Source organism: Chiloscyllium punctatum, chromosome 6 (genome assembly GCF_047496795.1).
Source record: "Chiloscyllium punctatum isolate Juve2018m chromosome 6, sChiPun1.3, whole genome shotgun sequence".
NCBI lineage: Eukaryota > Metazoa > Chordata > Chondrichthyes > Orectolobiformes > Hemiscylliidae > Chiloscyllium > Chiloscyllium punctatum.
The window spans coordinates 48,234,249-48,261,624 of NC_092744.1; the positions used below are offsets into that span (position 1 = coordinate 48,234,249).

At 40.0% G+C, this 27,376-nt stretch overlaps 2 protein-coding genes across 6 annotated transcripts in view; one reads left to right on the plus strand and one right to left on the minus strand.

The window, feature by feature from the left end:
- The window catches only part of tbl1xr1a (TBL1X/Y related 1a), a 179,464-nt gene extending 174,152 nt beyond the window's left edge, over positions 1-5,312 (plus strand). For all 4 annotated transcript variants that reach the window (XM_072572589.1, XM_072572588.1, XM_072572591.1 and 1 more), the window contains one exon: positions 2,168-5,312. In XM_072572589.1, the coding sequence (XP_072428690.1) occupies positions 2,168-2,194 (27 nt within the window). In that variant the 3' untranslated portion in view covers positions 2,195-5,312. The remainder of the gene's footprint in view (positions 1-2,167) is intronic.
- Positions 5,313-16,058: 10,746 nt separating this feature from the next.
- The window catches only part of LOC140478940 (uncharacterized), a 315,441-nt gene continuing 304,123 nt past the window's right edge, over positions 16,059-27,376 (minus strand). For both annotated transcript variants that reach the window (XM_072572602.1, XM_072572601.1), the window contains 2 exons: positions 20,868-21,007; positions 16,059-17,548 (listed from right to left, as the gene is read on the minus strand). In XM_072572602.1, coding sequence (XP_072428703.1) covers positions 17,487-17,548; positions 20,868-21,007 — 202 coding nt within the window. In that variant the 3' untranslated portion in view covers positions 16,059-17,486. The remainder of the gene's footprint in view (positions 17,549-20,867; positions 21,008-27,376) is intronic.

Sequence of the window (27,376 nt, forward strand, 5' to 3'; positions counted from 1 at the left end):
GCACCCGGAGGAAACCCACGCAGACACGGGGAGAACGTGCAAACTCCACACATTCAGTCGCCTGAGGCGGGAATTGAACCCAGGTCTCTGTGAGGCAGCAGTGCTAACCACTGTGCCACCGTGCCGCCCACAAAGCACTTGTCTCATGAGAGCAGCTGTCCCAATATCCTCAGGGCAGGCGATGGCCTCGTGGTCTTATCACAGGACTGTTAATCCGGAGGCCCAGGTATTGTTATGGGGACCCGGGTTCAAATTCCACAATGGCAGATGGCGCAATTAAGAGTCTAATGAATGACCATGAATCCATTGTCAGGGAAAACAGGTTTGGTTCAGTGGTGTCCCTTTAAGGAAAGAAACTGCCATCCTTAAATGGTCTGACCTACGTGTGACTCCAGACCCACAATAATGCAATTGACTCTGGGCAATTAGGGATGTGCAATAAATGCTGGCCTAGCCAGAGATGCCTTCATCCCGCAAATGAATTTTAAACAGTCCTCTTTTCCTCCAATGATGACCTCACTTAAGACATCTATTGAGATTTAACCTCACCCAGTAAGCTTTCTGCTTGCTAACTCAATCAGTCAGAGGTCAGTTATCGCACAGTTTCTTTGCAGAATTTCCCATCAGCTATGGGGAAAAAAAATCCATATCATCTGTAATTTATTGTGCAGTGGCATTAGAGTCATAGAGATGTACAGCATGGAAACAGACCCTTCGGTCCAACCCGTCCATGCCGACCAGATATCCCAACCCAATCTAGTCCCACCTGCCAGCACCCGGCCCATATCCCTCCAAACCCTTCCTATTCATATACCCATCCAAATGCCTCTTAAATGTTGCAATTGTACCAGCCTCCACCACATCCTCCAGCAACTCCCTCCATACATGCATTATCCTCTTTGTGAAAATGTTGCCCCTTAGGTCTCTTTTATATCTTTCCTCTCTCACCCTAAACCTATGCCCCGATCCCAGAGAAAATACTTTGTCTATTTATCCTAACCATGCCCCTCATAATTTTGTAAACCTCTATAACCTCAGCCTCCGAAGCTCCAGGGAAAACAGCCCCAGCCTGTTCAGCCTCTCCCTGTAGCTCAGATCCTCGAACCTGGCTTTAATTGAAGATTGACTTGTGGGTGGGAATAACATGCACCTATAAAAGTTTTCTCACCTGGTTATAATCATCACCTATACCCTGTTGAAATTCCCATGGTAGGTGGCCCTTATAAGTCACAATCTGTTGCCTTCCCTACTCTGGCACCATATCCTACTTTGTGAGCATTTATTCCTAAAAGCTGTCATTTAATATTGTCATTGTTTACCATACTTTAAGAATCCATCCAAGATATTCTACCTTTCCTCCATCATTAAAATTGATTTATTAATTGGCCCATCCTTTTCCTTTCCCTCCATGCTGTTATACTATCTTGTTCAACATCTTAGCTGTGACATAATATACTGTAGCTAAACAACAAAAAACAAAACCACTGTCGTTGGCACCATCATAATGCAATTTCTTCTCATCAACTTCGTCCTTCTTTCTAATCAGTGTTCTAAGCTGAACTAGAGTGTTTACAATCGTGGTGCCCTGTTAAACTCCAAGTTAAGGCTTCCAAATTCTGTTGCAATGTTTCCCTCATTTCTCTTCATTTTTACCTTCCCCCATCCCTGATTCAGCCTTTATTGTCACTGAAATTCACATTCATACTATTATGTGCACCAGATTTTACTATTCCAGCTTTCTTAACCAGTCCCCATCCTCCAATCTTTTAATTCACATTTCAAATAGTGTTATCCATATCCTACATCGAACCATCATGCCTATCCTTGCTGGCTCAAATATATAATCTTATCCTTCTGTTTAACTGCCTTCATAGCCTCACCAATTCTGAAATTTTACTGTCAGAAATTACTGAACTTTGCTACCATGTTCCAAATCAAGTCCTATAGCCAGATCACAAATAAGATTCCACAACTATAAGCCAACAAGATCATTTCCAATTAACAGTCAATAACTTCTGCAAAGCTATTTAGATTAATGATTGCACGTTTATTCAAAGATATTCAAAGTATTTGGTGGGTGCTTCTGCCAATGTAAATATCGTTCATTAGCCATATAAATCTAATACAGAATATGTAATGAGTTTATATTTTGTATTTTTCCTTAAAGGTTTGTGTGTTAGACCTGCGGAAATAGCGTTGCTAGCTGGAAGCCATGGACCGACAATGAATGTGTACATAGCCAAAATGACTGTCCCTGCCCCATGCACTGCTACAGTCTCACTTGAACCATGGCCAGTCCACTACAGCCAAAACAAGTCAGAATGCAACCCAGGACAACTGAGCCCTGATGTGAAGAGTAACCTGACTGCTTAATGCTGGAAGCTCCACCCACAAAGAAAAGTTGACTTTTCTTGAAGGTTTAAAACAACTTGAAAAAAAAGACTTGACATGAGACCATATGTGTACCAAAATGGGAAGATAATATCAGAGGACAAAAATATCTTTTATTTTTTTGGTCCAGAGTCTATGTAGAATGAGTTATCTTGTCAGCAGTTCAGCAGATCTGTGTGCAGACATATCAGCTTCTTTAAAACAGCAGCAAATAGTTTGTTCCCTTGTTTTAAACATTGTTTTATCACTTTAGTTTACAGTTGCATGATGTAGGAGAGTGACTGTATCTTGTTTATCTTGTTTTTTCCTACTGACACTTAACACACAATTAGAAAAAAACTTTTTTATGGATACTATAAGCAAAATAACAGTGTATTTGGTATTTTTTTGGTACATTTTGTGGCTCACAAATCAATATGTGGGGAAAGATTAAACTGCTCCAAAATTCAATATAAAATTAGTTTCAATGTACATCAGGCATAGGTAACAAGTTGTGGTTTACAGGTGATGTGGCTAAAATGTAGTAGTTTCTTAATGGGGACATGATTCTGCCGATTTATGAGAATTAAACAAATGGGCACAAAGAAAGAGAATCGATGCAGGGATGCATCCCATTGCTTTAAGACCATAGTTTGCATATGGTTGGATTGTGCACTATTGATAGAGCAGCTTATAGAATTTTGAAAGATAACTTTTCTGGACAGAGAATTATTGCTGTTATTCTACTTATTCTTTGGTAGAACTAACTAAAGCATAATTTTCATAGCAAGATTCCAGTATTAAGGACGCAAGTCCAATAAGCAATGTCTTTAAAAACCTATCCAGTGCAATGAGATAAACCTCCCTTCCCCCTCCCTCTGCCATTGGGCAGAAATCATGCAGGCATATGTTTTATGTTAATGCTAAGGTAAGGGTTGACTTTGCTTTTATTTTCTTTCCCTGGTGCTCATGTATTACACATGGGTTCATCTTGGCTCAGCCCTCCAATATACTTGCACTTGCTGTATTGTTCAGTAAAGTGCAGGTAGTATAATTGCAATAGTTTTTTTAGAATAAAAGTATATTCTATAAAGTATAGCATATCTGAGCTTTAAAACCTCAGGGGACCCTTCTTCAGATGAAGTGGTTAAACAAATATTTCTGCTACAAGACACTCAATTACTTTTTCACACGAAGAAAAGACGTTTGAGGTTTCAAATCCTTGGATTTAATGCGTTATAAAATCTTAGAGTAACAAAAGTATTCTTCTATTTCCCATGTCCCATGCAGCAACAGATCAATGAAATAAGTTTCCTGTTGCAAAAGCTTTAATTCACTATTTCAAACTTGATCTCGTTTCCCAACAATAAAAATGCAAGACTGGCTGTTTTTTTTTGACTAAGACAACCTCTGCACAGATGAAAGCTTTTTGGTCTTTGGAGAAAAACCTGTTAATCATATTGGGAACTGATCGTAGGCAACATGGTGTAATCAAATAGCTGCTATATATAATCCACAGTCTCTGCATCACTGAAGTCGAGCAAAAGGTTGGAATGGCTCCTAGACTCTTATTATGGGCTATTTGTCAAATGTAGATAAATGATTAGGCAGCTTTACTACATGTAAAAGAAAGCCCATATCTTATTTCCCAGCCTTTTGTTATTTTCTATTAAGGTGATGAATGAGACTGGGTTTTATCATTCTTTTGAGTTCTGCCCTTCGTTACAAAGTCTAAGTTAAAAATCCTTGCATTCTCCTCCTATTAAAAATAATGCATAAGGCATCTTATATTTGATGTTGACCTAAAGAATTAATGCTTTGATGGAGTACCCCTAGCTTGGTTTTTAATCAAACTGTTAAAAGCTTTTCAGTTAATCTTTAAAAAAAAGATCCATCAGTGGTACAGCATTTGAGAGCTGACTAATACTGTGGTAAAGAGACCAGAGGCATTTTAAAAAAAAAAATTAAAACAGATGCAAGTAGCTTTCTATTTGTTGTTTCTGACACTGCTGGTGTAAGGACAATTTTGATTAAAGGTTTGCAACTATCCAAAAATTGGGTCTGACTAGAACCTCTCACCTGAAGATGGGAATTTATTGTAATTGATTTTTACATCTGTCAAATGTTATATGATGGTGGCACTTTCCTTCCAAACATAGGTTTGTTCTTATTATTTTTTGTAAGGGAATCTGTACTTTAATGATCTGAGAAGATTCCTGTTCAGATCTGCTAGGTCTTTAGGATCTGTCAATCAGCAAAATTGTCATTGTTGGAACTACCTAAAGCTAAACATATTGCATACACAACACATAACAAATTCACAAGAATTTCAATGCTGTAAAATTTAAAGCTCCACCCCTTGTTCAAACCAATATTAAGTGAATATGCTGATGAAACTGCTCATTTGTTCGAAAGCAAATGCTCTTTTAGGAAGGGCTGCAAATGAAACTTGACAGTTCAAAGTAAGTGAGGTGTTCAAATTGTTGAATACAGCGTTAGATACATTCAGTGTTCAAGAATGATTTCAGGGGCTAGCACTACTCCTCTAGCAGTGGATTTACATGTCTGCATCATTTCTACAGTTCTCTCAAATTAAGATTTTAAAAATTGTGAACCTGTAAACCAGGCCATGAAAGTTTTTTTCTACTATTTGAACTCTTTATCGTTCTGTTTTTATTTGTACCTGTTAAAAAGACTGATTTTTGATGTACCATACTGTCCTGGACCATGTAAATATCACCTGATAATGTATTTAGGTTTCACATTACATTAATGATTTTCCTTCCACCCCTTTCCCAAGTCTTCCTCCACCACTTCACCCTAAAACTTTCACCACCAAGAAACATCTTCTGTTGCAGCTTCCCTTTGCATCGTATTGATCTGACAACCATAATTTGCATCAGATCTGAAAGAGGTCCAGAATAAAATATATTTTGATATTACATTATTGTTGTCTTTCTGGGCTGTGTCTATTTGGCTTTTGGTTGGTAAAATTAAAATCAACATTTGCATGTTAAAAGAGGCAGAGAGTAAAAGAAGTTAACTATGAATTTTGCTCTTAGCCCTTTGAGGAATACAGCATTATTTTTTGAATATATGTAAACATATATGTAAATCTTCACTGAGGCCATGCACAGTCTTTATTGGTTGATTTTTTAAAAAATTGATATGAAGTGTTGAAGTTTTGATGTCTAGCTTTCCAGTCCCTTAATGATGTAATCAAATGGGAGCTTTCTGATATTATACCTAGAATGCAGGGGTTCGCTGTTTTGGAGTTATCATCTAGGAATGTTTAATATTCAGAGAGATTGAGTGTGCTTGTATGAGGAACCCAGAATATTTGCCCACAAGTCCAGCGAAAGTTTAGAAAGACGTGACATGTTGCCCTTTACTACAAACTGATTGGAATATAGGAATAACGAAGACTTGCTACATTTGTTCAGGACTTTATTGAGGCCACAACTAAAGTACTGTGTGCAGTTTTGGCCTCCATATTTAAGGACATCTGGATAGGTATATGAATAGGAAGAGCTTGGAGAGATATGAGCTGGGTGCTGGTAAGTGGGACTAGACTAGATTGGGATATCTGGTCAGCATGGACTGAAGGGTCTGTTTCCATGCTGTACATCTCTATGTCAGCTACATAGATTGGAGTGGTACAGCAAAAGTTCAGAACTTTGGTGTCTGGATTGAGCAGTTGTCAGACAGTAGTGGCTGTGTTAATTGGGCCAATATTTTCTTGTGCCTAACTTGCCCCTTTATTGAAAAATCACATGCTCCCATTGGTTGGGGAGTCCAGAACGTGAGACAAAAACTAAGGATAAAGGTCTGATTGTGTTGAACTGAGATGAGAAGTTTCTTCATTCAGAAAAGTTGGGAATTTTTTACATTTTCTTCCCCAAGATGGTTGTGGACATTTCATGATTGACTTTATGTAAGGTTGGGATAGACAGATGGTTTGGATTCAGGGACATCTAAAGATATGGGGAATAGACAGCAAGGTGGAGTTGAAGCCCAAGATCAGCCGTGATGGTATTTGATCATGAGCTGTCTGATGTACTCCTGCTGTAGACATTGCCTGTAGTCCCTAATCCAAAGCAACGGTAAAGACCTGGAAATCACAATTTTTTTTTAGCCCAGTGAAAATATGCTGTTTAGATGGTGTTAACTTCTTTACCTATAAAGGCTTTTCATAGTTTGTGTCACTAGGCACTACAATTTGAATGAGGTGACTTGAGGTAATCTGTTTTGGGGGGAAGAAATGTTTAGAGGGTCAATCATTTCTTGAAAATATTTCTAATCTCTCCGGAATCTAGCTTCTTCCCAAGTCGACAAATCAAAAAAATGCCAGTTTAAATCATAATCAATCTTAGATTGGTTGAAGTCCGTTTCTTCAGGGTGTACCTAAGCAATGGTAAAGAGAAGGTGAGGATAGTAGTCGAGCAGTACGACCACATGCTTATGCTGCAGGTCCCAAATGAGGAACAGTCAACACCAGGGAATATTGATTAGTACTGGAGTAAGCTTCAGTATTAGAGTACGATGTTTAGTATATGGGTGGAGGGGGGGATCTTAATTATCTCTTTCTCAATTTTCCCTACTCTTCACTTGAAGATAGTGATAGGTGGGATCTTTTAAGGCACTGGGCTCTTGCTGGAGAGCTGCTGAGCCACCCGTGCTGCTCCTTCCAAGGCAGTGTTTAGTCCACCTGAAGGCCTTCCCTGGAATCATGGTAGCGGGCCAGTATGCTGATTGGGAATGGCCTCCAATCAGAGGTCGTAGTCCAGAGTTCCAGGATTGCAGAAGACCAACAACAAATGTAAGTTATGTGAGTGAATGATCTTTGAGGTTGGGAGATGGGGGGTATTTTATGTATATCCCACACCCACCAAACCTTCAGTGAGGTGGCAAGCTGTCTGTAGCATGATGGCTATTGTTTAAGCATAGGGTGGCAGGCTTGCCCTGCAAGTGGGTTAATATTAATACAGTGGGTTATGAGACCCTTATGTGGAGATCATTTCATCATTTAACATCAATTTGCAGCAGGATGGGAAGGTCAGTAAGGGGTGTGAGGGGTTCTCTGTCTAGAACTAAATTATGACAGGTGGGAGGGTGCTGGTGTTTGGGTATACTTGCACCGTAACTAAGTAACTGCTTTTCTTCCTTCCCTGCTCATAACCTCTGGGGGTAGAATATTCCATCCAGTGATTGCACAGGCCCCTGACACTCCCTACAACCTTGTCAATTTACCATTCATTATACCAAGTTTGAGAGTATTACAAGCTGTTTTTGGCCATAACTAAACTCTCTGCATAGGGCCTTTGCAGGTGTAGTTTGTAGCAGGGATACCAGCCATTTCTTCAATCCTTAGTGCATATGTTAGCAAAGGCGAATACTCCTGAGCTGCTGCTCTGGTTAAATCATCATATACCAACAATCAAACCAGCGATATTTTTGGTTCATGTGGTTTGGATTCTAGGTAATAACAATTAACCGAACAATTTATCGAAGACTGCATTCTGTGAACAAATGCCTGCTACTAATCATTATTGGCATAGTGGCAGATTTTGGGAGCATGGTATTAGCTTGGATTAATGGCTGAAGTTAATTTACACAATATTGAGATATAATGCATTTATTTTCAGATTTTGAGTGGTTAGCTTAAACCAGGAGAAAATGTGATCAGTTGGAGGATTTCTGTTTGATGTTTTAAACAGTGTGCCTATTGAGGAATTTGCATCTTTTTAATTTAAGTCTGAAAATGTAACATACCATGTGTGATTTAAATAATAAATTACTGGGTGAGTATTATGGCCTCAGAGCAGTTATGCTGTGGAAATAATCGGCTGGAAGTTAACAAAATGAAACTTTCTTTTGCTCAAAATTAATATTGTTTTAATTAACATTGTGTAAGCTTGCCACAAAATATTGCATGTTGCACTTAGCTGTACATAAAATATTTTGAGGGAATTTGTGCTGGTCCATAACACTAAGTTAAGAAGATAGCATAGACCCTAATTATTTCTTATTTTAAAGGTGACTGAGTGTAAGGTGTTGCATTCAAGATGCAGTCATAGAATCAAACAACACAGAAACAGACCATTTGGTCCAACCAGTCCAGGACAACCATAATCCCAAACTAAACTGGTTCCATGTGCCTGCACCTGCCCATATCCCTCCAAATGTCTTTTAAGCACTAACTGCACCAGCATTTGTACCACTTTCTCTGGAGGTTCTTTCCATACGCAAACCACGCTGTGTATAATAAAAAATGTTGCCCCTCATGTCTGTCTTACATCTTTCTCCTCTCACTTTAAGAACATGCCCCCTAATCTTGAGAAAAGACACCTGCCATTCACCTTATCTATTGCCCCATATGATTTTATAAATCCCTTAACCTCCTACACTACAGTGAAGAAGGAAGGTTCCAGCCTATTTTCATAACTTAAATTGTCCATTCTCAGCAACATGCTTGTAAATCTCTAATGAACCCACCAACTTAATAATAATCCTCCTATAACAGGGTGACCTGAACTGCATACAATACTCTAGAAAAGGCCTCCCCAACATGCTGTATAACCTCAACATGATGGCCCAATTCCTATACTTGAAGGTCTGAGCAATGAAGGCAAGCATGCTAAACACCTTTTTAACCATGCTATTTATGTGATGCAAAGTTCAAAAGAATTTTGTACCTAAATCCCTGGGTGTCTCTGTTCTACAACGTTACCCAGCACCCTTCCATTATTGTACAAATAAGTCCTGCCCTTGATTGTTTCACCAAAATAAAATCTATACAAACTAAATACCATCTGCAACTCTTCAGCCCACTGACTTAATTGATCAAGATCACTTCTTTTCACTGATAACCTCTTTTCACTGAGGAGAAAGTGAGGACTGCAGATGCTGGAGATCAGAGCTGAAAATGTGTTGCTGGAAAAGCGCAGCAGGTCAGGCAGCATCCAAGGAACAGGAGAATCGACGTTTTGGGCATAAGCCCTTCTTCAGGAATGACGATGCCCGAAACGTCGATTCTCCTGTTCCTTGGATGCTGCCTCACCTGCGCTTTTCCAGCAACACATTTTCAGCAACCTCTTTTCACTGACCATTATACCACCAATTTTGGTTTCAACGGCAAACTTACTAACCATACCTCCTATATTTTCATCCAAATCATTTCAATAAATGACTAACAAAAGTGGACCTAGCACTGATCCCTTTGGTATACTGCTGGTCACAGGCTTCCAGTCCAGAAAAAATCCCTCCACCACCACCCTCTGCTACCTGCCTTTAAGAAAATTTTGTATCCAGTTGGCAAGTTCGCCTTGAATCTCACGTGATCTATCTTTATTAATCAGTTTACCATGCGGAACCTTATCAAAGGCTTGACTAAAGTTCAAGCAAACGATGTATACCATGCTACCTTCATCGATCTTCGGATTAGTCAAACTACTCAATATTATATTGAGTTAAAATACAAGGTGTGTTATACATAGTGTAAAAATTGACAAAATAAAATAATTAGCTTAACTCTAACTCTTGAAATCTTTAATATTAGTAGTAGTAGTAAATATTTTTTTAAAAATAGTTCCAATAGAGTAACATCCCATAAACACACCCTTGGCAAAGGCAGATACAGTAAAATAGGTTGACTTGCATTCAATTCTAGCAGCAGGAAGAGAATCCCAGTTTTTAGCTGTAACAGAGAGGAACAAGAAGTTCCATGTCCCACTTCAAGATTCCAGCACCTGCAGAAAGCTAAAAGTCCTGGTTCCATGGGACTTTGACTCCACCCATTCAGGCTGCTTCTATTGTTTGAAATTTTAAAAAAACCAAGGCCTCAAGCAGTTTCCTCTATTGGCTTTGAGTAGACTGCTCAATACCTATGTCTCTTCATTTAAAAAAAACGCACAAAATGCCCTTCTTAATACAAGCGATCATTTTCTTCCTATGTTTCAACTTTGGGAATGATTCATCTTTGCAGTAACCAATGACTTACTGCCAGTTAATGGGAAGACAATAACTATTTTATAGGGAGCTCATGGTTGCATCAGAAAGTTGCCTTACTGGCTTGTAGTGTAATCTGCCTTGACTCATAATTAATGACCTTAATTGAGATTTTAGATATCGTATTTGTCGCATATAAAACTGAAATTGCTAGAGAAACTCAGCAGGTCTGGCAATATCTATGGTGAAAGTAAGAGTTAACATTGAGTCCAATATGACTTCAGAAGCATATGCAGTATAATTACATTTTGTTGAAAACTGCCAGCGTACCATTCTTGAAAAGTTTCCAAAGCCTATCGGAATTTTTCTTTGTCTGTAATTTTATGCTGTCTTGCTATTCAGATCTAAGACTTAGTAATTATAAATAGCTGCGAGTTTCTGTCAAGATACATCCAAGCAGTTTCTGATATTATTGACAATAGTCTAAGGCTAAATGAATTATTTTACTGTAAGTTGTCGTTTACAATACAAGTACAGCTGATATGTTTGCATTTTTGCCAACAAACTCCATTGTTCACTCACTATTCTTAAATAACTTTTTTTTTATCTTGAAGGACTAAAAAGTAATGAGGTACTGGAAAAAGTATTAAAAGTAGAAGATTCCCCCATGTCTTCGTGAGAAATATTAAGTTTTTACTGCTCTTCTTCATTCCAACTTCACCCATAAGAACATCAGCATCTTAACCATTTACCACGTTGTTGTCAATTTTCAATTAATTCCGTTAGCCATATTCTCCCATTATAGAATATCTTATGAATTTATTTGAGCAAATAATTAAATCTTAAAAAAATTAGATTTTCAAAAAGTCGGTAAGACATTATTTGTATTACTCTAAAGCAACTCAAATTTTGTACAAATTTTAGATGAATGTTAAGCATGGTCTTGAATATTTTTACTCATCTTTTGACTTCTTTGTTTCACTGTTAATTATAGGAATTCCTTAAAATAATTATTTCTGTATATGTCTTGTTTTTAGACATGTCCACCAACATTCAATTACACCTCAAATTTCATCGAGGATCACTTTGTTTCTTGAAGACCTTTTTAAAAATACGTTTGATCAACTTGCTCAGATGTAATGGTACACCGCTGGGACAGGCGGGACTCCATTTGAGACACTGTTAGTGCCCTGCATGAGTCCCTGGAAGACCTTTAATGTTTTCTTCTTCATTTGTAATTGAATGTATGTTGCAAACCATAACCAGTTTATTACAGCCATTCCCTGATAACCAATAACATTTCTACTCTTTTATAACCCTAAAGGACTCATCTGCATATATATCTAAAACTGATGCCCTTTTTACTATTGCTATTGTTGTGAAGACACATCGATTATTAATATTTGAGGTATCATGTCTAAAGGGTTCTAAAAGTGTATTCATTTTAACTACTAAGGAGATACTTAGATTTGGTTCCTTTTAAAAGTCGCTGAAAAGACACTGGGACACTTATGAAAACTTCTGGACATCATGCCTTAAATAAGCAGCCAAGGTTGGTAAGACTGCGGAACTGCTTGGACTTGCTGGAAGTTGCACGTCAGGAGTTCATGGCTATCATTTTGGCATTTAGCCTGTGAGATAAGTGACGCTGTTCTCATGTTATCTTGTGCTTACCAGTGGCAGAATCCAGTCTTGTCAAATCCAGTCTTCCTGGATTTCTGCCAACAAGTCTCAACAAGAGTTACATCAACGAGATTTCAGAAGATTACAATGAGTCCTCACTTTTTTTGGCGTTGTGGTGACAACTGTTCTTTGGATGATTGAGCAGTGCTATCTTCCAGCAATTTCAAAGGGAGCTGCTTTTACTGAAGCAAACCATATTTCCTCTTTGTTTTTGTTCATTTCTCTGAAATGCCCAACCTACAGCAACTTTTAGGAATTTAATATGAATACTATAAACATCTGCTACTCTCCTCACCTGGAATATTGAAAGGTGGTAGCAAACAAATCCCACTGCAGTCTTTCAAGAAACGATTTGCTGCATTTCAGAAAAAAAACTAATCTCACAATGTGGAGAGATTATTATTTCTGGATAGTAAAAGATAAAGTTGCTATAATCTTACCTGACCTAGGGCTGTGTCTCATTAGAGAGAGCTGACTGGTGATGCTTTAACCTGAGGGTCACCATAGGTCATGGTGAAAATCTTGATAAAATGGGTGAGGATGTCCATTGAGGAGCTTGTCAATATCAAGACTTGAAAGTCCTAATTTCCAACCAAATGTTAAATGGCAAGTTAGGATTCTCACAGGAAGAGGAATATTTGCAATCATTTAATATTTCATTACCAGCCTTATGGTCTATTCAATATGGCTTTGAACTGCAGTGTTGCACATTGCACACCAATGCCTTTCATTACTTATTAATCTCACCTCATTAATATGCAGTTTCCTATTCTCCCACCTGCTGAATAGAAACTAGATACCAAGAATTCCCAACATGAAAGTCAAGACTGATTACCTGATAACTCCAGCTTGTCATTGCTCCTTAAGACCTTCAGGACACACTCCATGGACAATAGCCACATGCATTCCACATTCACAAACATTGGCATTTGTCACGTACCAGTCTCATTGAATCATCATACATCTCTGGTCCATTCAGTATGATCTTGAACTCCAATGTTGTTCATTGTGAAGCACCTTTCATTACATCGTTGCAACATTGCCAGTATACTGAGCAGGGTTGAATTCAACAAGGCTGTGTACCTTCAGCTGAGTTTAAATGCTGACAGTTCTTCTGTATTGCCTTGTCTTTTAGCACTTACACAAAGCCAGGCAGCAGTCAAGGAGCTGGGTGTTATATTACTATGCTGTACCTTGTGCTGTCCACGGATGTTCCAATGCACTGCTGATCCTTCAAGCACATAACCCTGTCGCAAAGTCTAAGAGGAGTAGTCTTCAGTAAAAGGAGACACCCTTCAGACAGGAGAACCCAAGGTAAATCAAGTTCAGCTTCTGATAACAGTGTGGGGGCTGGTCACACTCTGGGTTCTCTACCTCTATATTCTGGATACTGGGCTATGGGTCAGCCCTATGGGTCCAATCTAGCCAATCCAGGGAGTTTCAGTAAGTCAATGGGGGAAACTGTATCAAGATCAGTCAGGTTTGGTGACTGTTGTTTGGGATTGTCTGTCTAAGCTGCTCAAAGGGGTGGCCAGGATCAGTTTTGAGGGCCTGTCTACTAAAGGTCAAGGGATGAGGCCAATGTTTCCTCTAAGCTTCAGGGCCATACTGCTGCTCAGAGGTTCTGTGCACACTGATTAGTACGCTGACACATTGAGGTCTGTGCACTCCATCAATGTTTATTTGAAACTGGAAGTCAGAGGTCTGCTCCCTGAAAAATAAAATAAATTATTGGGAGTATTGGATGGGTTATTGACAGCCACTGCTGTGGAAGGGAAACTGGGGAACTTAGTTGTGCGGATTGAAGGGAGTTGACTAATATATTGTGCATTAAGTTGTGAATGGAGATATTGTTAGAACATAGAAGGGAAAAGGGTAATAAAGGGAAAGATGGTTACCAATAATCAGCAGCATCCTGTTTCCTTTGGGAGAGTTGGGGAAGATGGGGTGTGGATAGTGCACTGCTATATCCTATATATTCACTGAATATGCCTGAGCATACGGTAGATGGTTGATGAATTAGATGAGTAGGTTGGGTGAGAATGTGGGAAAGTTCAAGGCTGATGAGGCAGTAAGGCAGGGCTACCAAGTGGAGAATGCAGAAATGCCAGGCTTCATCAAAGACGAGAATGAGGACCGACTGCAGTTTTGCTTCCCTTGTACTTTAAGTAACAAGTGCACAATGGAGCTGAAAATTGTGATGAGTGTGGACTGAGTGGGCAGAGTAAGAGTTTCATTCTGTTAGGGAGGGCCTTTAAAGGGCAATAGTGTGACACACACTCAGTACAGGAGAAAGGCACCTATAAGCATTACATGTTGAGACCAGTTTGCATTAATTTACATTGTGCAGACCAAACCCTAACCCCAAACTCCTTTGATTGCATCATGTATCATCGGGAATTAATGCCAGTAATTGCTGTGATGTGGCCTGGAAAGATTGAACCTCATTGCCAAAGTAGCACTCACTTTCCAGGTTCATATAAAATGCATATGGTGCAGGAGCTGCTCACTTGGATCATTAAACCTTGTGTAGTGATAACAAAGGCTTTGTACCTTCAATGTTGTAGTTGCAGCTAGACAGGCATTTATTCACACAGCTGATGATGAAAAGTGAACATATATTTACAAATATAATAACATTCTTACAAGGACATGTCACCCATAGCGATTACGTGCTCTACTAGACAGTCGTTTGTCTTTCTCTCCCAATATGTCTAAGTGTAATACCTTCTCCTGCAACTGAAGTGGAGGCAGCCCATCCTACAGTGGAACCTGTTGGCCATGGGAGTTTAGGTGAGGTGACCTGGAGGCATTTGAGCAAGAACGTCCACAAATGCTGAGTGACCTTCTTCATTCTGTCAGGCAAGTGTTATCATCATCCCTCTACTACCCCACACCTATAAGATCTCTGCTACTACACCCACCTCCCACCAAGGCTAATGCTTTCACTCTCACTGCTGTATGCAACATTTTCCTTCACAATCCCTCCGTATTACTAACTGCATGCTCTCTCACCTCAAGACATCATTGTTTGATAATCCTCAAGTCCACCTTTCCTGCCTTTTTGCCATAATCCTTGATTCCCTTTATGATGAAAAATCCATCCATCTCAGCCTTGAATATACTTAATGACCCAATCCTAACAGCATTCCACAGTAAAGAATTCCATTTATTCACTACCCGCAGAAGAAATTTCTCCTTGCCTCGTCTTAAATATGCAACCCGTAATTCTAAAATTACGCCTTCTGGCCCTAAACTCCCCTATAAAGGAAAACCATCTTTCTGCATTTCCTACTATTACAATAACTCATTCAATAAGGATGCATGGAGAACATACTGATATTTTCTTTCAAATACAAGGGAACATTGTTCACTATTTTATCCCTATTTGATACCTTGATTAATGCATTATAAAACATCTTCAGAGATAGTGAACGTGCAATGCTTCCTCCTGATATTCCACAAAGTATTGTGGCATCCCTTCGTCAGATGATTGTTGTCAGATTGTGTAGAGTGATCACTGTTCCAAAAGTTAAAGACAGATACTGATGTAAGAAGCATTTGTTCAACAACATGGGTTATTTTGGTATTATATCAAGTATTAGTATATCCTTAACATACAAATCAATTGCCACAGCAGTAAAATTCTGATCTATACCTAATCAATATTTTGAAAATAGTAGCTGCTTAACAGAATACTGCTTGATTTGAATATTCAGTGTGTTAACCTCAAAAGGCAAATCCTTAAGGTTTTCTAAAAATGTTAATTCAGAAAAACAAAAATATTTTATAATTCTTGAAACTTGTTTGGCATAAATAAAGCCAACTGTATCATCCATAGCACAACTTAACAATAATGTACTGACAGAATGATTATTCAGCATTAACTTGTTTATTTTTATTTCATTAATATAACTGACCAATGGATACTATACATATTTTTGCAAGAAATGGCATTCAGTAAGGTACAGCAGAATTATTAATGATTCGGTGGGTAACAGTTGAATTGTTGACCCATGTTGTAACTTAGTCAATTTACTTTCTTTAATTATGGTAATGTGGTGCAGAACAATTTTGCAAGCAGGACCTGAAGCGTCATGTAAAAGTTTTTTTAATATGACCCTTATTGCAAAAGCTATGCAAAATTAATACTCATCTTTTCCTTGTACTTGAGTATCAGTTAAATATACATGATTGAGACATCTGGACTGTCCTGGACTCCAGGAGATAAAGATCAGAACTGTAATTTAATGTTTTCTGCAGTTTCAATGGTTTGTCATTTTTAGTCGTCAAGTATTTCAAAATGATATTCATTTTAATATTTAAAGTCAAACAATAAGTGCAATTTCAAAATAAAAACAAACTTGTGCTTATTTGTACAAGAGCTAATTTATCAGTAGTTCTTTAAAATCTAAGCATCTGATATTTTTAAACAACAATATTTCTGATCCTGCTCAGTATTGTTACAAACTCAGCCAATTACTGACCTATTAGTCTACCCTTGATCATCAGTAAAATGATGGAAGGGATTATCAATAGTGCTGACAAGCAGTACCTGCTCAGCAATAACCTGGGTTCTGTCAGGGCTTCTCAACTCCTGACCTCATTACAGCCTTAGTTCAAACATGGACAAAGGAGCTGAATTCCAGAGGTGAGATGCGAGTGACAGCCCTTAAAAAATCACACAACACCAGGTTATAGTCCAACAGGTTTAATTGGAAGTACACTTGCTTTCAGAACGCCACTCCTTCATCAGGTGATTGTGGCGGTCACAATTGTAAGGCACAGAATTTAGACCAAAAATTTACAGTGTGATGTAACTGAAATTATACACTGAAAAATACCTTGATTGTTTGTTGAGTCTTTCATCTGTTTGAATACCATGAGAGTTTCACATCTTTCATATGTAAATCTCAAAACTTTTCTTTAAAAGTTGCATTCTCAGGTTAGCTGTAACAATGGGTGTTAGCTAGACAATATGTTGAAGGTGTTAGCCCCCTGTGTTCTCTGTCTATGCCATGATGTTTAGATTGTTATCTCACTTTTTAGATTAGAATCAGAGTTTTACATGAATTCATGCAGTTTTTGAGCAAAATACAATGTAACTCTGCAGTACAAATTCACCCCACAAAATATATGTGTGCATGTAGGTCTTTGTGTCTGTCTGGGTTGGGGGTTGTGAGGGTGAGAGAGTGTGTATAGTGTGTGGAGTGTCATAAGTCTGTGAGGAGGTGCGCGTGTGTGTGTGTCTGTGTAGTGCAATGGTGGTCACCTGTAATGTGACATGAACCCAAGGTTGAGGCCCTACCTATGGGTACCGAACTTAGCTGTCAGCCTCTGCACGGCCACTTTTCGCTGCTGCCTGTCCTGAAGTCCGCCTTGGAGGATGGTCACCCGAAGGTCCGAGGTCGAATGTCCTGGACCACTGAAGTGTTCCCCAACTGGGAGGGAACCCTCCCGTCTGTTGATTGTTGTGCAGTGCCCATTCATCCGTTGTCGTAGCCTTTGCTCGTTTTCCCCAATGTACCACGCCTCAGGGCATCCTTGCCTGCAACGTATAAGATAAAAATCACACAACACCAGGTTATAGTCCGACAGGTTTAATTGGAAGCGCACTAGCTTTCGGAGCAACGCTCCTTCATCAGGTGATTGTGGAGGGCTCGATCGTAACACAGAATTTATAGCAAAAATTTACAGTGTGATGTAACTGAAATTGTACATTGAAAAACTGATTATCACTGTATTCTAACAGACGAAAGGCTTAACAGGCAGTTTCACTTCTTTCATGTGTAAATCACAAAACCTTTTTTTAAAAATTGCATTCTCGGGTTAGCTGTTAGCAATGGTGATAGCTAGACAATATGCTGAAGGTGTTAGCCCCCTGTGTTCTCTGTCTATGACCTGATGTTTAGATTGATTCTCATCTAAAAAGTGAGATAGGAGTTTATCTTATAAGATACAATCTTATACGTTGCAGGCAAGGATGCCCTGAGGCGTGGTACATTGGGGAAACCGAGCAAAGGCTACGACAACGGATGAATGGGCACCGCACAACAATCAACAGACAGGAGGGTTCCCTCCCAGTTGGGGAACACTTCAGTGGTCCAGGACATTCGACCTCGGACCTTTGGGTGACCATCCTCCAAGGCAGACTTCAGGACAGGCAGCAGTGAAAAGTGGCCGAGCAGAGGCTGATAGCTAAGTTCAGTACCCATAGGGAGGGCCTCAACCTTGGGTTCATGTCACATTACAGGTGACCACCATTGCACTATACACACACCCACACATATACACGGACACACACACACAGCCTTACAGATTCACACACTCCCACAGGCACCCTCTCAGAGACTTAGACCACTCTACACTCATGCATGCACGCACACACACACACACACACACACACACTCTCAGACACTCGCAACCCCCCACCCCAGACATGCACACACACTCCCACATGTACCCCCTCACAGACTTAAGACACTGTACACTCTCTCTCACTCACAACCCCCAACTCAGATGGACACACACACACACAAACCCACATATATATTTTGTAGGGTGAATTTGTACTTGCAGAGTTACATTGTACTTTGCTCAAAAACTGCATGAATTCATGTAAAACTCTTTGTTATCTCACGCTGATTCTATTCCAATCTAAACATCATGACATAGACAGAGAACACAGGGGGCTAACACCTTCAACATATTGTCTAGCTAAGCTGAGAATGCAACTTTTAAAAAAAGATTTTGTGATTTACACATGAAAGAAGTGAAACTATCATGGTATTCGAACAGATGAAAGACTCAACAGACAATTAAGGTATTTTTCAATGTATAATTTCAGTTACATCACACTAACTGCTATAAATTCTGTGCCTTACAATTGTGACCTCCACAATCACCTCCGAAAGCTAGTGTGCTTCCAATTAAACCTGTTGGACTATAACCTGGTGTTGTATGATTTTTAACTTTTGTACACCCCAGTCCAACACCGGTACCTCTAAATCGTGACAGCCCTTGACATCAATGCTGCATTTGACTGAGTTTAGCATCAAAGAGCCCAAGCAAAATGAATCAATGGATATTGGGGGCAAACTGTAAAGTGGTTGGAGTCATACCAGGCACATAGGAAGATGGTTGTGGTTATTGAAGGTTATTTCAGCATCAAGATATCTCTGCAGGAGTTTCTCAGGACAGTGTCATAGGCCCAACCATTTTTAGCTGCATCATCAATGACCTCCTCTCCATTATAAGGTCAGAAAAGGGTCTATTTGCCAATGATTGCACAATGTTCAGCACCATTTGCAACAACTCAGATTCTGAAGCACTAAATGCAGTAAGATCTGGACATTCATGCCACACAAGTGCTAGGCTATGACCATCACCAATAAAAGAGATAAACTAAACACATTCCTTTGACATTCAATGATGTTACCATCACTGAATCCTCCACTATCATCATCTTGGATGTTCCCCTCTAAGCTACTCATTGTCCTCACTTGAAAATAGATCGCTGTTCCTTCACTGTTGCTGGGTCAAAATCCTGGAATTCCCTCCCGAATGGCATTGTGGGTCAACCTGCAGCAGACGGTCTGTAGCTGTTCAAGGATGACAGCTCACCACCACATCCTCAAAAGGAAACTAGGGACGGGTGATAAATACTAGCCAGCCGATGATGTGCACATCCCACAAAATGAATAAAAAATAAACACATTCTTTATTTCAAATCATGAGGTGTGAATTAAGCATATTCTTAAAGATGAAGTTAAGTTCTCGTTGATTTAAATTTGGCTTAAATATCAAGGAAGTGGATTCGACAGTTTAGTTGTTGCAAAGCTGTGCCCAAGTAAAAACGGAATTTTGCAGCTATGCAGCTGGTCCGTCACAGCTGTGATGGATAACTGAAAAAAGCCACTATGTAGTCACAAATTCCCTGTACTATTTGTAAATGTTTGCTTTTCAAATAATTGGTAATTCCATTTGATAATGGATTCTGCTTCCTCAACCATTTTGCGTATTGAGATACCAACAAATTACTTAATCACTCTTGATCTTTTGGTGGTGATACTAAATTGGATGTCCTCCAGTTACTGGCTTGTCCACCCATGCTAATAATTTTTCCACTTTGCTTCTTCAAAATCATATGCTCATCAACAGTTCTCTAAAGCATCTTTTTGATCTACTCTTATTCATGTGTTTTAGTTTCAGATTTTCTTGTCTCAGCATCATCTTGGCAGTTGATACAATGAATGAATGCACTTTAGTTTGGTACTCATAAAACAGTGCCTCTCCCACGTACACCTCTGCTTTTACAGCGTCAGCAAGTTGTCCAACTTGTAAAGATTTCTATACCTGAACAAGTCTCAGTGATTGTTATGTGGCGATGGGTACAAGGTATTGATGTAAAATTCTTTAATAGCAATTTCACTTTTGTATACGGCACAAGGTTTTTAAGAATACAGTAAGCTTTTTGAGATGAAATTTGGTAAAAAATTTATTTTCTATTATCTCTGGACAACTGGAAATAAATTAATGCAAATAACAGTAATGATGTTGTAATACTTATCCATAAAATACACACAGTCTGTTATTAACCCACTCTGGGACACAATGAATTGTAATAGTCAAGTATTACATGGAAACTGCAGAGTTACATTGTTGAGGCAACAATAAATGTATATGCTTAGTTGTAAAGAGGACACAATTAATTTCATATGCTGTTATTGTTAACAGAATAAATAAGAATTTGACAAAATATAGCTACAGTAAAATCCACCTAACCATTTTTCTTTCAAAACCTTACTAATCAAGCTTCATTAAGTTTTATGGTTAAACAACTGTATAAGGTCAGGCTGTACCATTACCTGGCAGTGAATATGAATGATGCCAACCATATGCTAAAGTTTGATAGATGTCATATCCCACAGCAAATAGGAAATAAACTGGGAGAAGCCAGTGTAACAAAAACATCCTTGAACTCATAGGTAAAGGCACAGTAATAAGCCTAAAACACACAATATGATCAATATTTCAGAATGATTTGACAAAATATAAATATATACATCTCATAATCTGTTTTACATTTTAAGGTCTTGTTTTATAATTGCTATTGTTCTATTACATTTGTGATCTCAAGTTTCAAGTTTTATATACTACAGTGAAATTAATATCCAACTAGTAAACATTTTTTAAAAAAAACTACTTATGTCTGAGCTAATTTATATTGGCAAGTTTTTGACTGCAATTATAAATGAATACATAGGCTAAAAACCTTTATGATTATTGATTTAAGTATGTTTATATCAGTTTACCAATTTGGAATAAATAAATCATTAGAAATTTTAACAACAAAGAATGTGCACATATACAGCAAACCCGTTAACTTGTGAAATAATTAGCTAATATTCTAAACATAGACCTTACATCAGATTAAAAACATGAATAGAAGAGAAAGGTGATAACAGCACACAAGGGTAAAACGTCCATGAAATTGACATAGCTAAGTGAAATTGCAAACAGATGTAATAGCAACAAGAGGTACAACATATAAGAGAATGGATGTGTTTAGGAGCCAAGGATTAAGCAACCCAACAGGTTTCACCTACCTTTTCACCTCACAAAGTTCGAATCCCACTGTATCCTAAAGTGTACCAAGCATTCAGCACAGCTGGGTCAGTAATACCTCGATATCCACACACTTCCATTTCTGTTTTCTCACATCGCCCCAATTTTAATCCCTATCTGCGACCAAACCTTCAGCTGAATGCCTAATTCCTTACTTAAATCTCAACATCTGTCTACGCCTCCTCCTTTGGAATTTTGTTTCCCTTCAGACATTCTATGACATCAAAGAGATGTGACATGGAGAAGCTGGTGTTGGACTGGGGTGTACAAAGTTAAAAATCACACAACAGGTTTATTTGGAAGCACTAGCTTTTGGAGCACTGCTCCTTCATCAGGTAGCTAGTGGAGCAGGATCATGAGACACATTGAACAAACTTAGATTGCTGTTAAGTCTTTCATCTTTTAGAATGAGTTGCAGGTAATGATTCATTAATATGTAACTCCCAGAACTTCTTTCAAGTCACATTCCTGCGATAACTTAAAGGTTTTATATATAAAAAAGGTGACCATCTCAGCTCAGACAATGCATTAAAGGTGTGAGGTTAGAATCTGTTTGTACCCCAATCTTGAGTCAGACTGGTTCTAGTTCCAAAGTAGGAATTTATAAAACGTCACATTGACTGCCTGCAGCTTGTGCACTTTCTGAACAGAACAGAATGTATCTGTAAATACAATTTTGCAAATGCAAATTCACCCCATAGACATATGTGTGTGTGAGGGAGGGAGGGAGGGGAGTGGAGGGAGGTGAGGGAGATGGGGGAGGGAGGCAGGGGAGTGTGGATGGGAGAGGAGGGAGATGGGATGGAAGGAGGGGAGTGGGAAGGGGAGGGAGAGGGATTGGAGGGAGGGGAAGGGGAGGGAGGCGGGATGGAGGGACGGGAGTGGAAAGGGGAGGGAGATGGGATGGAGGGAGGGGAGTGGGAAGGGGAGGGAGATGGGAATGGAGGAAGGGGAAGGGGAGGGAGGTGGGATGGAGGGAGGGGAGGGAGGTGGGATGGAGGGAGGGGAGTGGAAAGGGGAGGGAGGTGGGATGGAGGGAGGGGAAGGGGTGGGAAGGGGAGGGAGGGGAGTGGGATGGAGGGAGGGAGGTGAGTGAGGGAAGTGAGAGAGTGTGTGTGCGCAAGTATGTGACGGAGTATAAGCCTGTGAGAGGGTAAGCATGTGAGTGATGTATGAGAGAGAGAGAGAGAGAGAGACAGACTGTATGTGTGTCTGAGAGAGGGTATGTGTATATGTGTGCTTGTGTGTGAGGGAGTGTGTAGTGTAGTGGGGTCACCTGTGGTGTGACATGAACCGAAGGTCTTAGTTAAGTACATCCTGCAGGATCAGTTCATTCCTAAAAGGAAGAAAGATCCCAGGAGGAGACATGGGCGGCCGTGGCTGACGAGGGAAGTAAAGAAGCATATAAGGTTAAAAGAGAAAAAGTATAACTTAGCGAAGATAAGCGGGAAAACGGAGGACTGGGAAGCTTTTAAAGAACAACAGAGGATTAGTAAGAAGGAAATACGCAGAGAAAAAATGAGGTACGAAGGTAAACTGGCCAAGAATATAAAGGAGGATAGTAAAAGCTTTTTTAGGTATGTCCAAGGCAAAAAAATGGTTAGGACAAAAATTGGGCCCTTGAAGACAGAAGCAGGGGAATATATTACTGGGAACGAAGAAATGGCAGAGGAATTAAATGGGTACTTCAGATCTGTGTTCACTGGGGAAGACACAAGCAATCTCCCTGAGGTAACAGTGGCTGAAGGACCTGAACTTAAGGGAATTTCTATTTGCCAGGATTTGGTGTTGGAGAGACTGTTAGGTCTGAAGGTTGATAAGTCTCCGGGACCTGATGGCCTGCATCCCAGGGTACTGAAGGAGGTGGCTCGGGAAATCGTGGATGCGCTGGTGATTATTTTCCAGAGTTCAATAGAATCGGGGTTGGTTCCTGAGGATTGGAGGGCGGCTAATGTTGTGCCACTTTTTAAGAAGGGTGGGCGGGAGAAAGCAGGAAATTATAGACCAGTTAGTCTGACCTCAGTGGTGGGAAAGATGCTGGAGTCTATTATAAAGGATGAAATTACGGCACATCTGGATAATAGTAACAGGATAGGACAGAGTCAGCATGGATTTATGAAGGGGAAATCATGCTTGACTAATCTTCTTGAATTTTTTGAGGATGTAACTCGGAAGATGGACGAGGGAGATCCAGTGGATGTAGTGTACCTGGACTTTCAGAAAGCTTTTGATAAAGTCCCACACAAGAGGTTAGTGAGTAAAATTAGGGCGCACGGGATTGGGGGCAAAGTACTAGATTGGATAGAGAATTGGTTGGCTAATAGGAAACAAAGGGTAGTGATTAACGGCTCCATTTCGAAATGGCAGGCAGTGACCAGTGGGGTACCGCAGGGATCCGTGCTGGGACCGCAGCTTTTTACAATATATGTAAATGATATAGAAGATGGTATCAGCAATAACATTAGCAAATTTGCTGATGACACAAAGCTAGGTGGTAGGGTGAAATGTGATGAGGATGTTAGGGGATTACAGGGTGACCTGGACAAGTTAGGTGAGTGGGCAGATGCATGGCAGATGCAGTTTAATGTGGATAAATGTCTGGTTATCCACTTTGGTGGCAAGAACAGGAAGGCAGATTACTACCTCAATGGTATCAAATTAGGTAAAGGGGCTGTTCAGAGAGATCTGGGTGTTCTTGTCCACCAGTCAATGAAGGCAAGCATGCAGGTACAGCAGGTCATGAAGAAGGCTAATAGCATGCTGGCCTTCATAACAAGAGGGATTGAGTATAGAAGCAAAGAGGTGCTTCTGCAGCTGTACAGGGCCCTGGTGAGACCACACCTGGAGTACTGTGTACAGTTCTGGTCTCCAAATTTGAGGAAAGACATTCTGGCTATTGAGGGAGTGCAGCGTAGGTTCACGAGGTCAATTCCTGGAATGGCAGGATTGCCTTACACGGAAAGACTGAAGCGACTGGGCTTGTATACCCTTGAGTTTAGAAGACTGAGAGGGGATCTGATTGAAACGTATAGGATTATGAAAGGATTGGACACTCTGGCAGGAGGGAATATATTTCCGTTGATGGGGGAGTGCCGAACCAGAGGACACAACTTAAAAATACGGGGTAGACCATTTAGGACAGAGATGAGGAGAAACTACTTCACCCAGAGAGTGGTGGCTGTGTGGAATGCTCTGCCCCAGAGGGCAGTGGAGGCCCAGTCTCTGGATTCTTTTAAGAAAGAATTGGATAGAGCTCTTAAAGATAGTGGAGTCAAGGGGTATGGAGATAAGGCTGGAACAGGATACTGATTAGGAATGATCAGCCATGATCATATTGAATGGCGGTGCAGGCTCGAAGGGCAGAATGGCCTACTCCTGCATCTATTGTCTATTGTCTATTGTCTATCCTCATAGGTACCAAACTTGGCTATCAGCCTTTGCTCAGCCACTCTGCGTTGTTGCATATCCTGAAGTCCGCTTTGGAGGATGGTCACCCAAAAATCCGATGCCGAATGTCCCTGACTGCTGATTAGAATATGCAACAACGCAGAGTGGCTGAGCTGAGGCTGATAGCCAAGTTAGGTACTCATGAGGATGGATTTAAATCGGGACCATGGGTTCATGTCACACTACAGGTGACCCCACTACACTATACACACACACACACACACACTCTTACCCATATGTACTTCGTCACACTCGTGCGCATACTCTACCAAGCACTCATTCACACACACTCTCTCCCTTCCTCACGTGCGCACGCACACACACAAGTCTGTGGGGTGAATTTGCATTTGCAAATTTGTTTAAAAAGCGCACAATCTGCAGCTAATCATTGTAGGCAGTGTCTAGATTAGAGTGGTGCTGGAAAAGCACAGAAATCCTGATGAAGTGATTTTGCCCGAAATATCGATTTTCCTGCCCCTCGGATACTGCCTGACCCGCTGTGCTTTTCCAGCACCACTCTAATCTAGACTCTGATTTCCAGCATCTGCAGTCCTCACTTTCGCCTAGTCAATGTAGGTAATCAATCCATTTGACATGTTATAAAGTCCTACTTGGAAATAGAACCAGTCTGACTAAGCATTGGAATACAGACAGACTCTAACCTCACTTTTAATGCATTATCTGAGCTGCCACATTTTTTTAAAAAACCTTAAGTTATCTCAAGAATGTGACTTGAAAGAAATTCTGGGATTTACATATTAATGAATTGATACCTGCAACCCATTCTAAAAGATAAAAGACTTAACAACAGTCTAGATTTGTTCAATATATCACATCAGTTGCATGACACTATGATCTTTTGCTATAAATTCTTGAATGATCCTGTACCACTAGCTACCTGATGAGGGAGCAGTGCTCTGGAAGCTAGTACTTCCAAATAAACCTGTTGGATTATAACCTGGTATTGTGTGATTTTTAATTTCATAGAGACTATATTGTTACTTTACTCTCAACTTTCCTGGTTGTACTTTCTATCATACTTGCCTCCACATCTAGATGATTACCTGACATAGCTTTACTACTCAGGAAGCGTTATCGCTGCTTTATTCTCATTCAGTTTTCCATCACCACAATTCAAAGACGAGTACAAGAGAATGTACCAGGACCAGTGCCAGATATAGTTGAAAATTAGGTGTCAACCTGTTAAGCTGGAACACTGGATGATATGTATGCTATACATTGCCTTTACCCAAGCTGTTCAAATACAGCTTCAATGCTGGTAACTACCCAACATGGGAGAACGGCCCAGATATGTCCTGTCCACAAAAGGCAGGACAGAGATCTGATAACTTTATCAGTCAACCCTCAATCAAAGTGTTGGAAGCAGCCATTGACTGCATTGTCAAGAAGCATTTATTTAACAATAGCCTGCTTGCTGACACTCAGTTTGGGCTGTGCCAGGATCACTCTGTTCCTGATACATCAGTGGTCCAATTATATACAGAAGAATTGAACTCAAGGGATGAGGAGGAAATGATTGTCATTCATCAAGCACCAAGGCACCTATTTGACTGAAAATGGCATGAATGAGCCTGGCTGAAACTGGAGTTAATGTGAGTCAATTTCCTTGATATTACACCTAGCATTTTCTAATAGCCAGCCAATACAGAATAGAGTCTAGTCCTATCGAAATCAAAGTCGATGAATGTACACTTTTTATCCATTGGTTGTCAGTTCTGCAGAGAACCTCACAAAACTGCCAGGCATGATTTGTCCTTCTGGAAGTGGAATTTAAAAGGGGGAAAATTTGGCTTCTAGCCTACTGCTCTCTGCAAGGCTGTTTCAACATATCTGCTGGATCTTGACTTCAGGAGGGGTGTCTCTGTGATATCCAGAAGATCGTGATAACTTCTCAACTCCAATCACTCCCTTGAGTCCTGCAGATTTTCTCCCCAGCAAGACTGGTTGGTAGCCAGTGCTGCCACATACCCCCCTCTGGCAGGACACATTGGTGAGTCAAATCATTGTACTCTTCTCAGACTTTGCTCCCACCCCCAAGTTTGAGTTTAAACCTGCCTCTCTGAAGTGAGATTTCACCTTTTGACAACTGAAATTTGGCCCATTGTTATTTCTCAAGCGGAATTAAGTCTTGTTGTCAAATACTGCATGGAAACATTGGGCTGGTGGTAGTGCAGGAGGTCAGAGCCTAGGGACATTAATGATGATTGGAGAGCCTTATTACACTCTTGTCTCACTGGGATATTATGATTTGGTCTGAAAGGAGAGATCTTCTTTCAGAAGC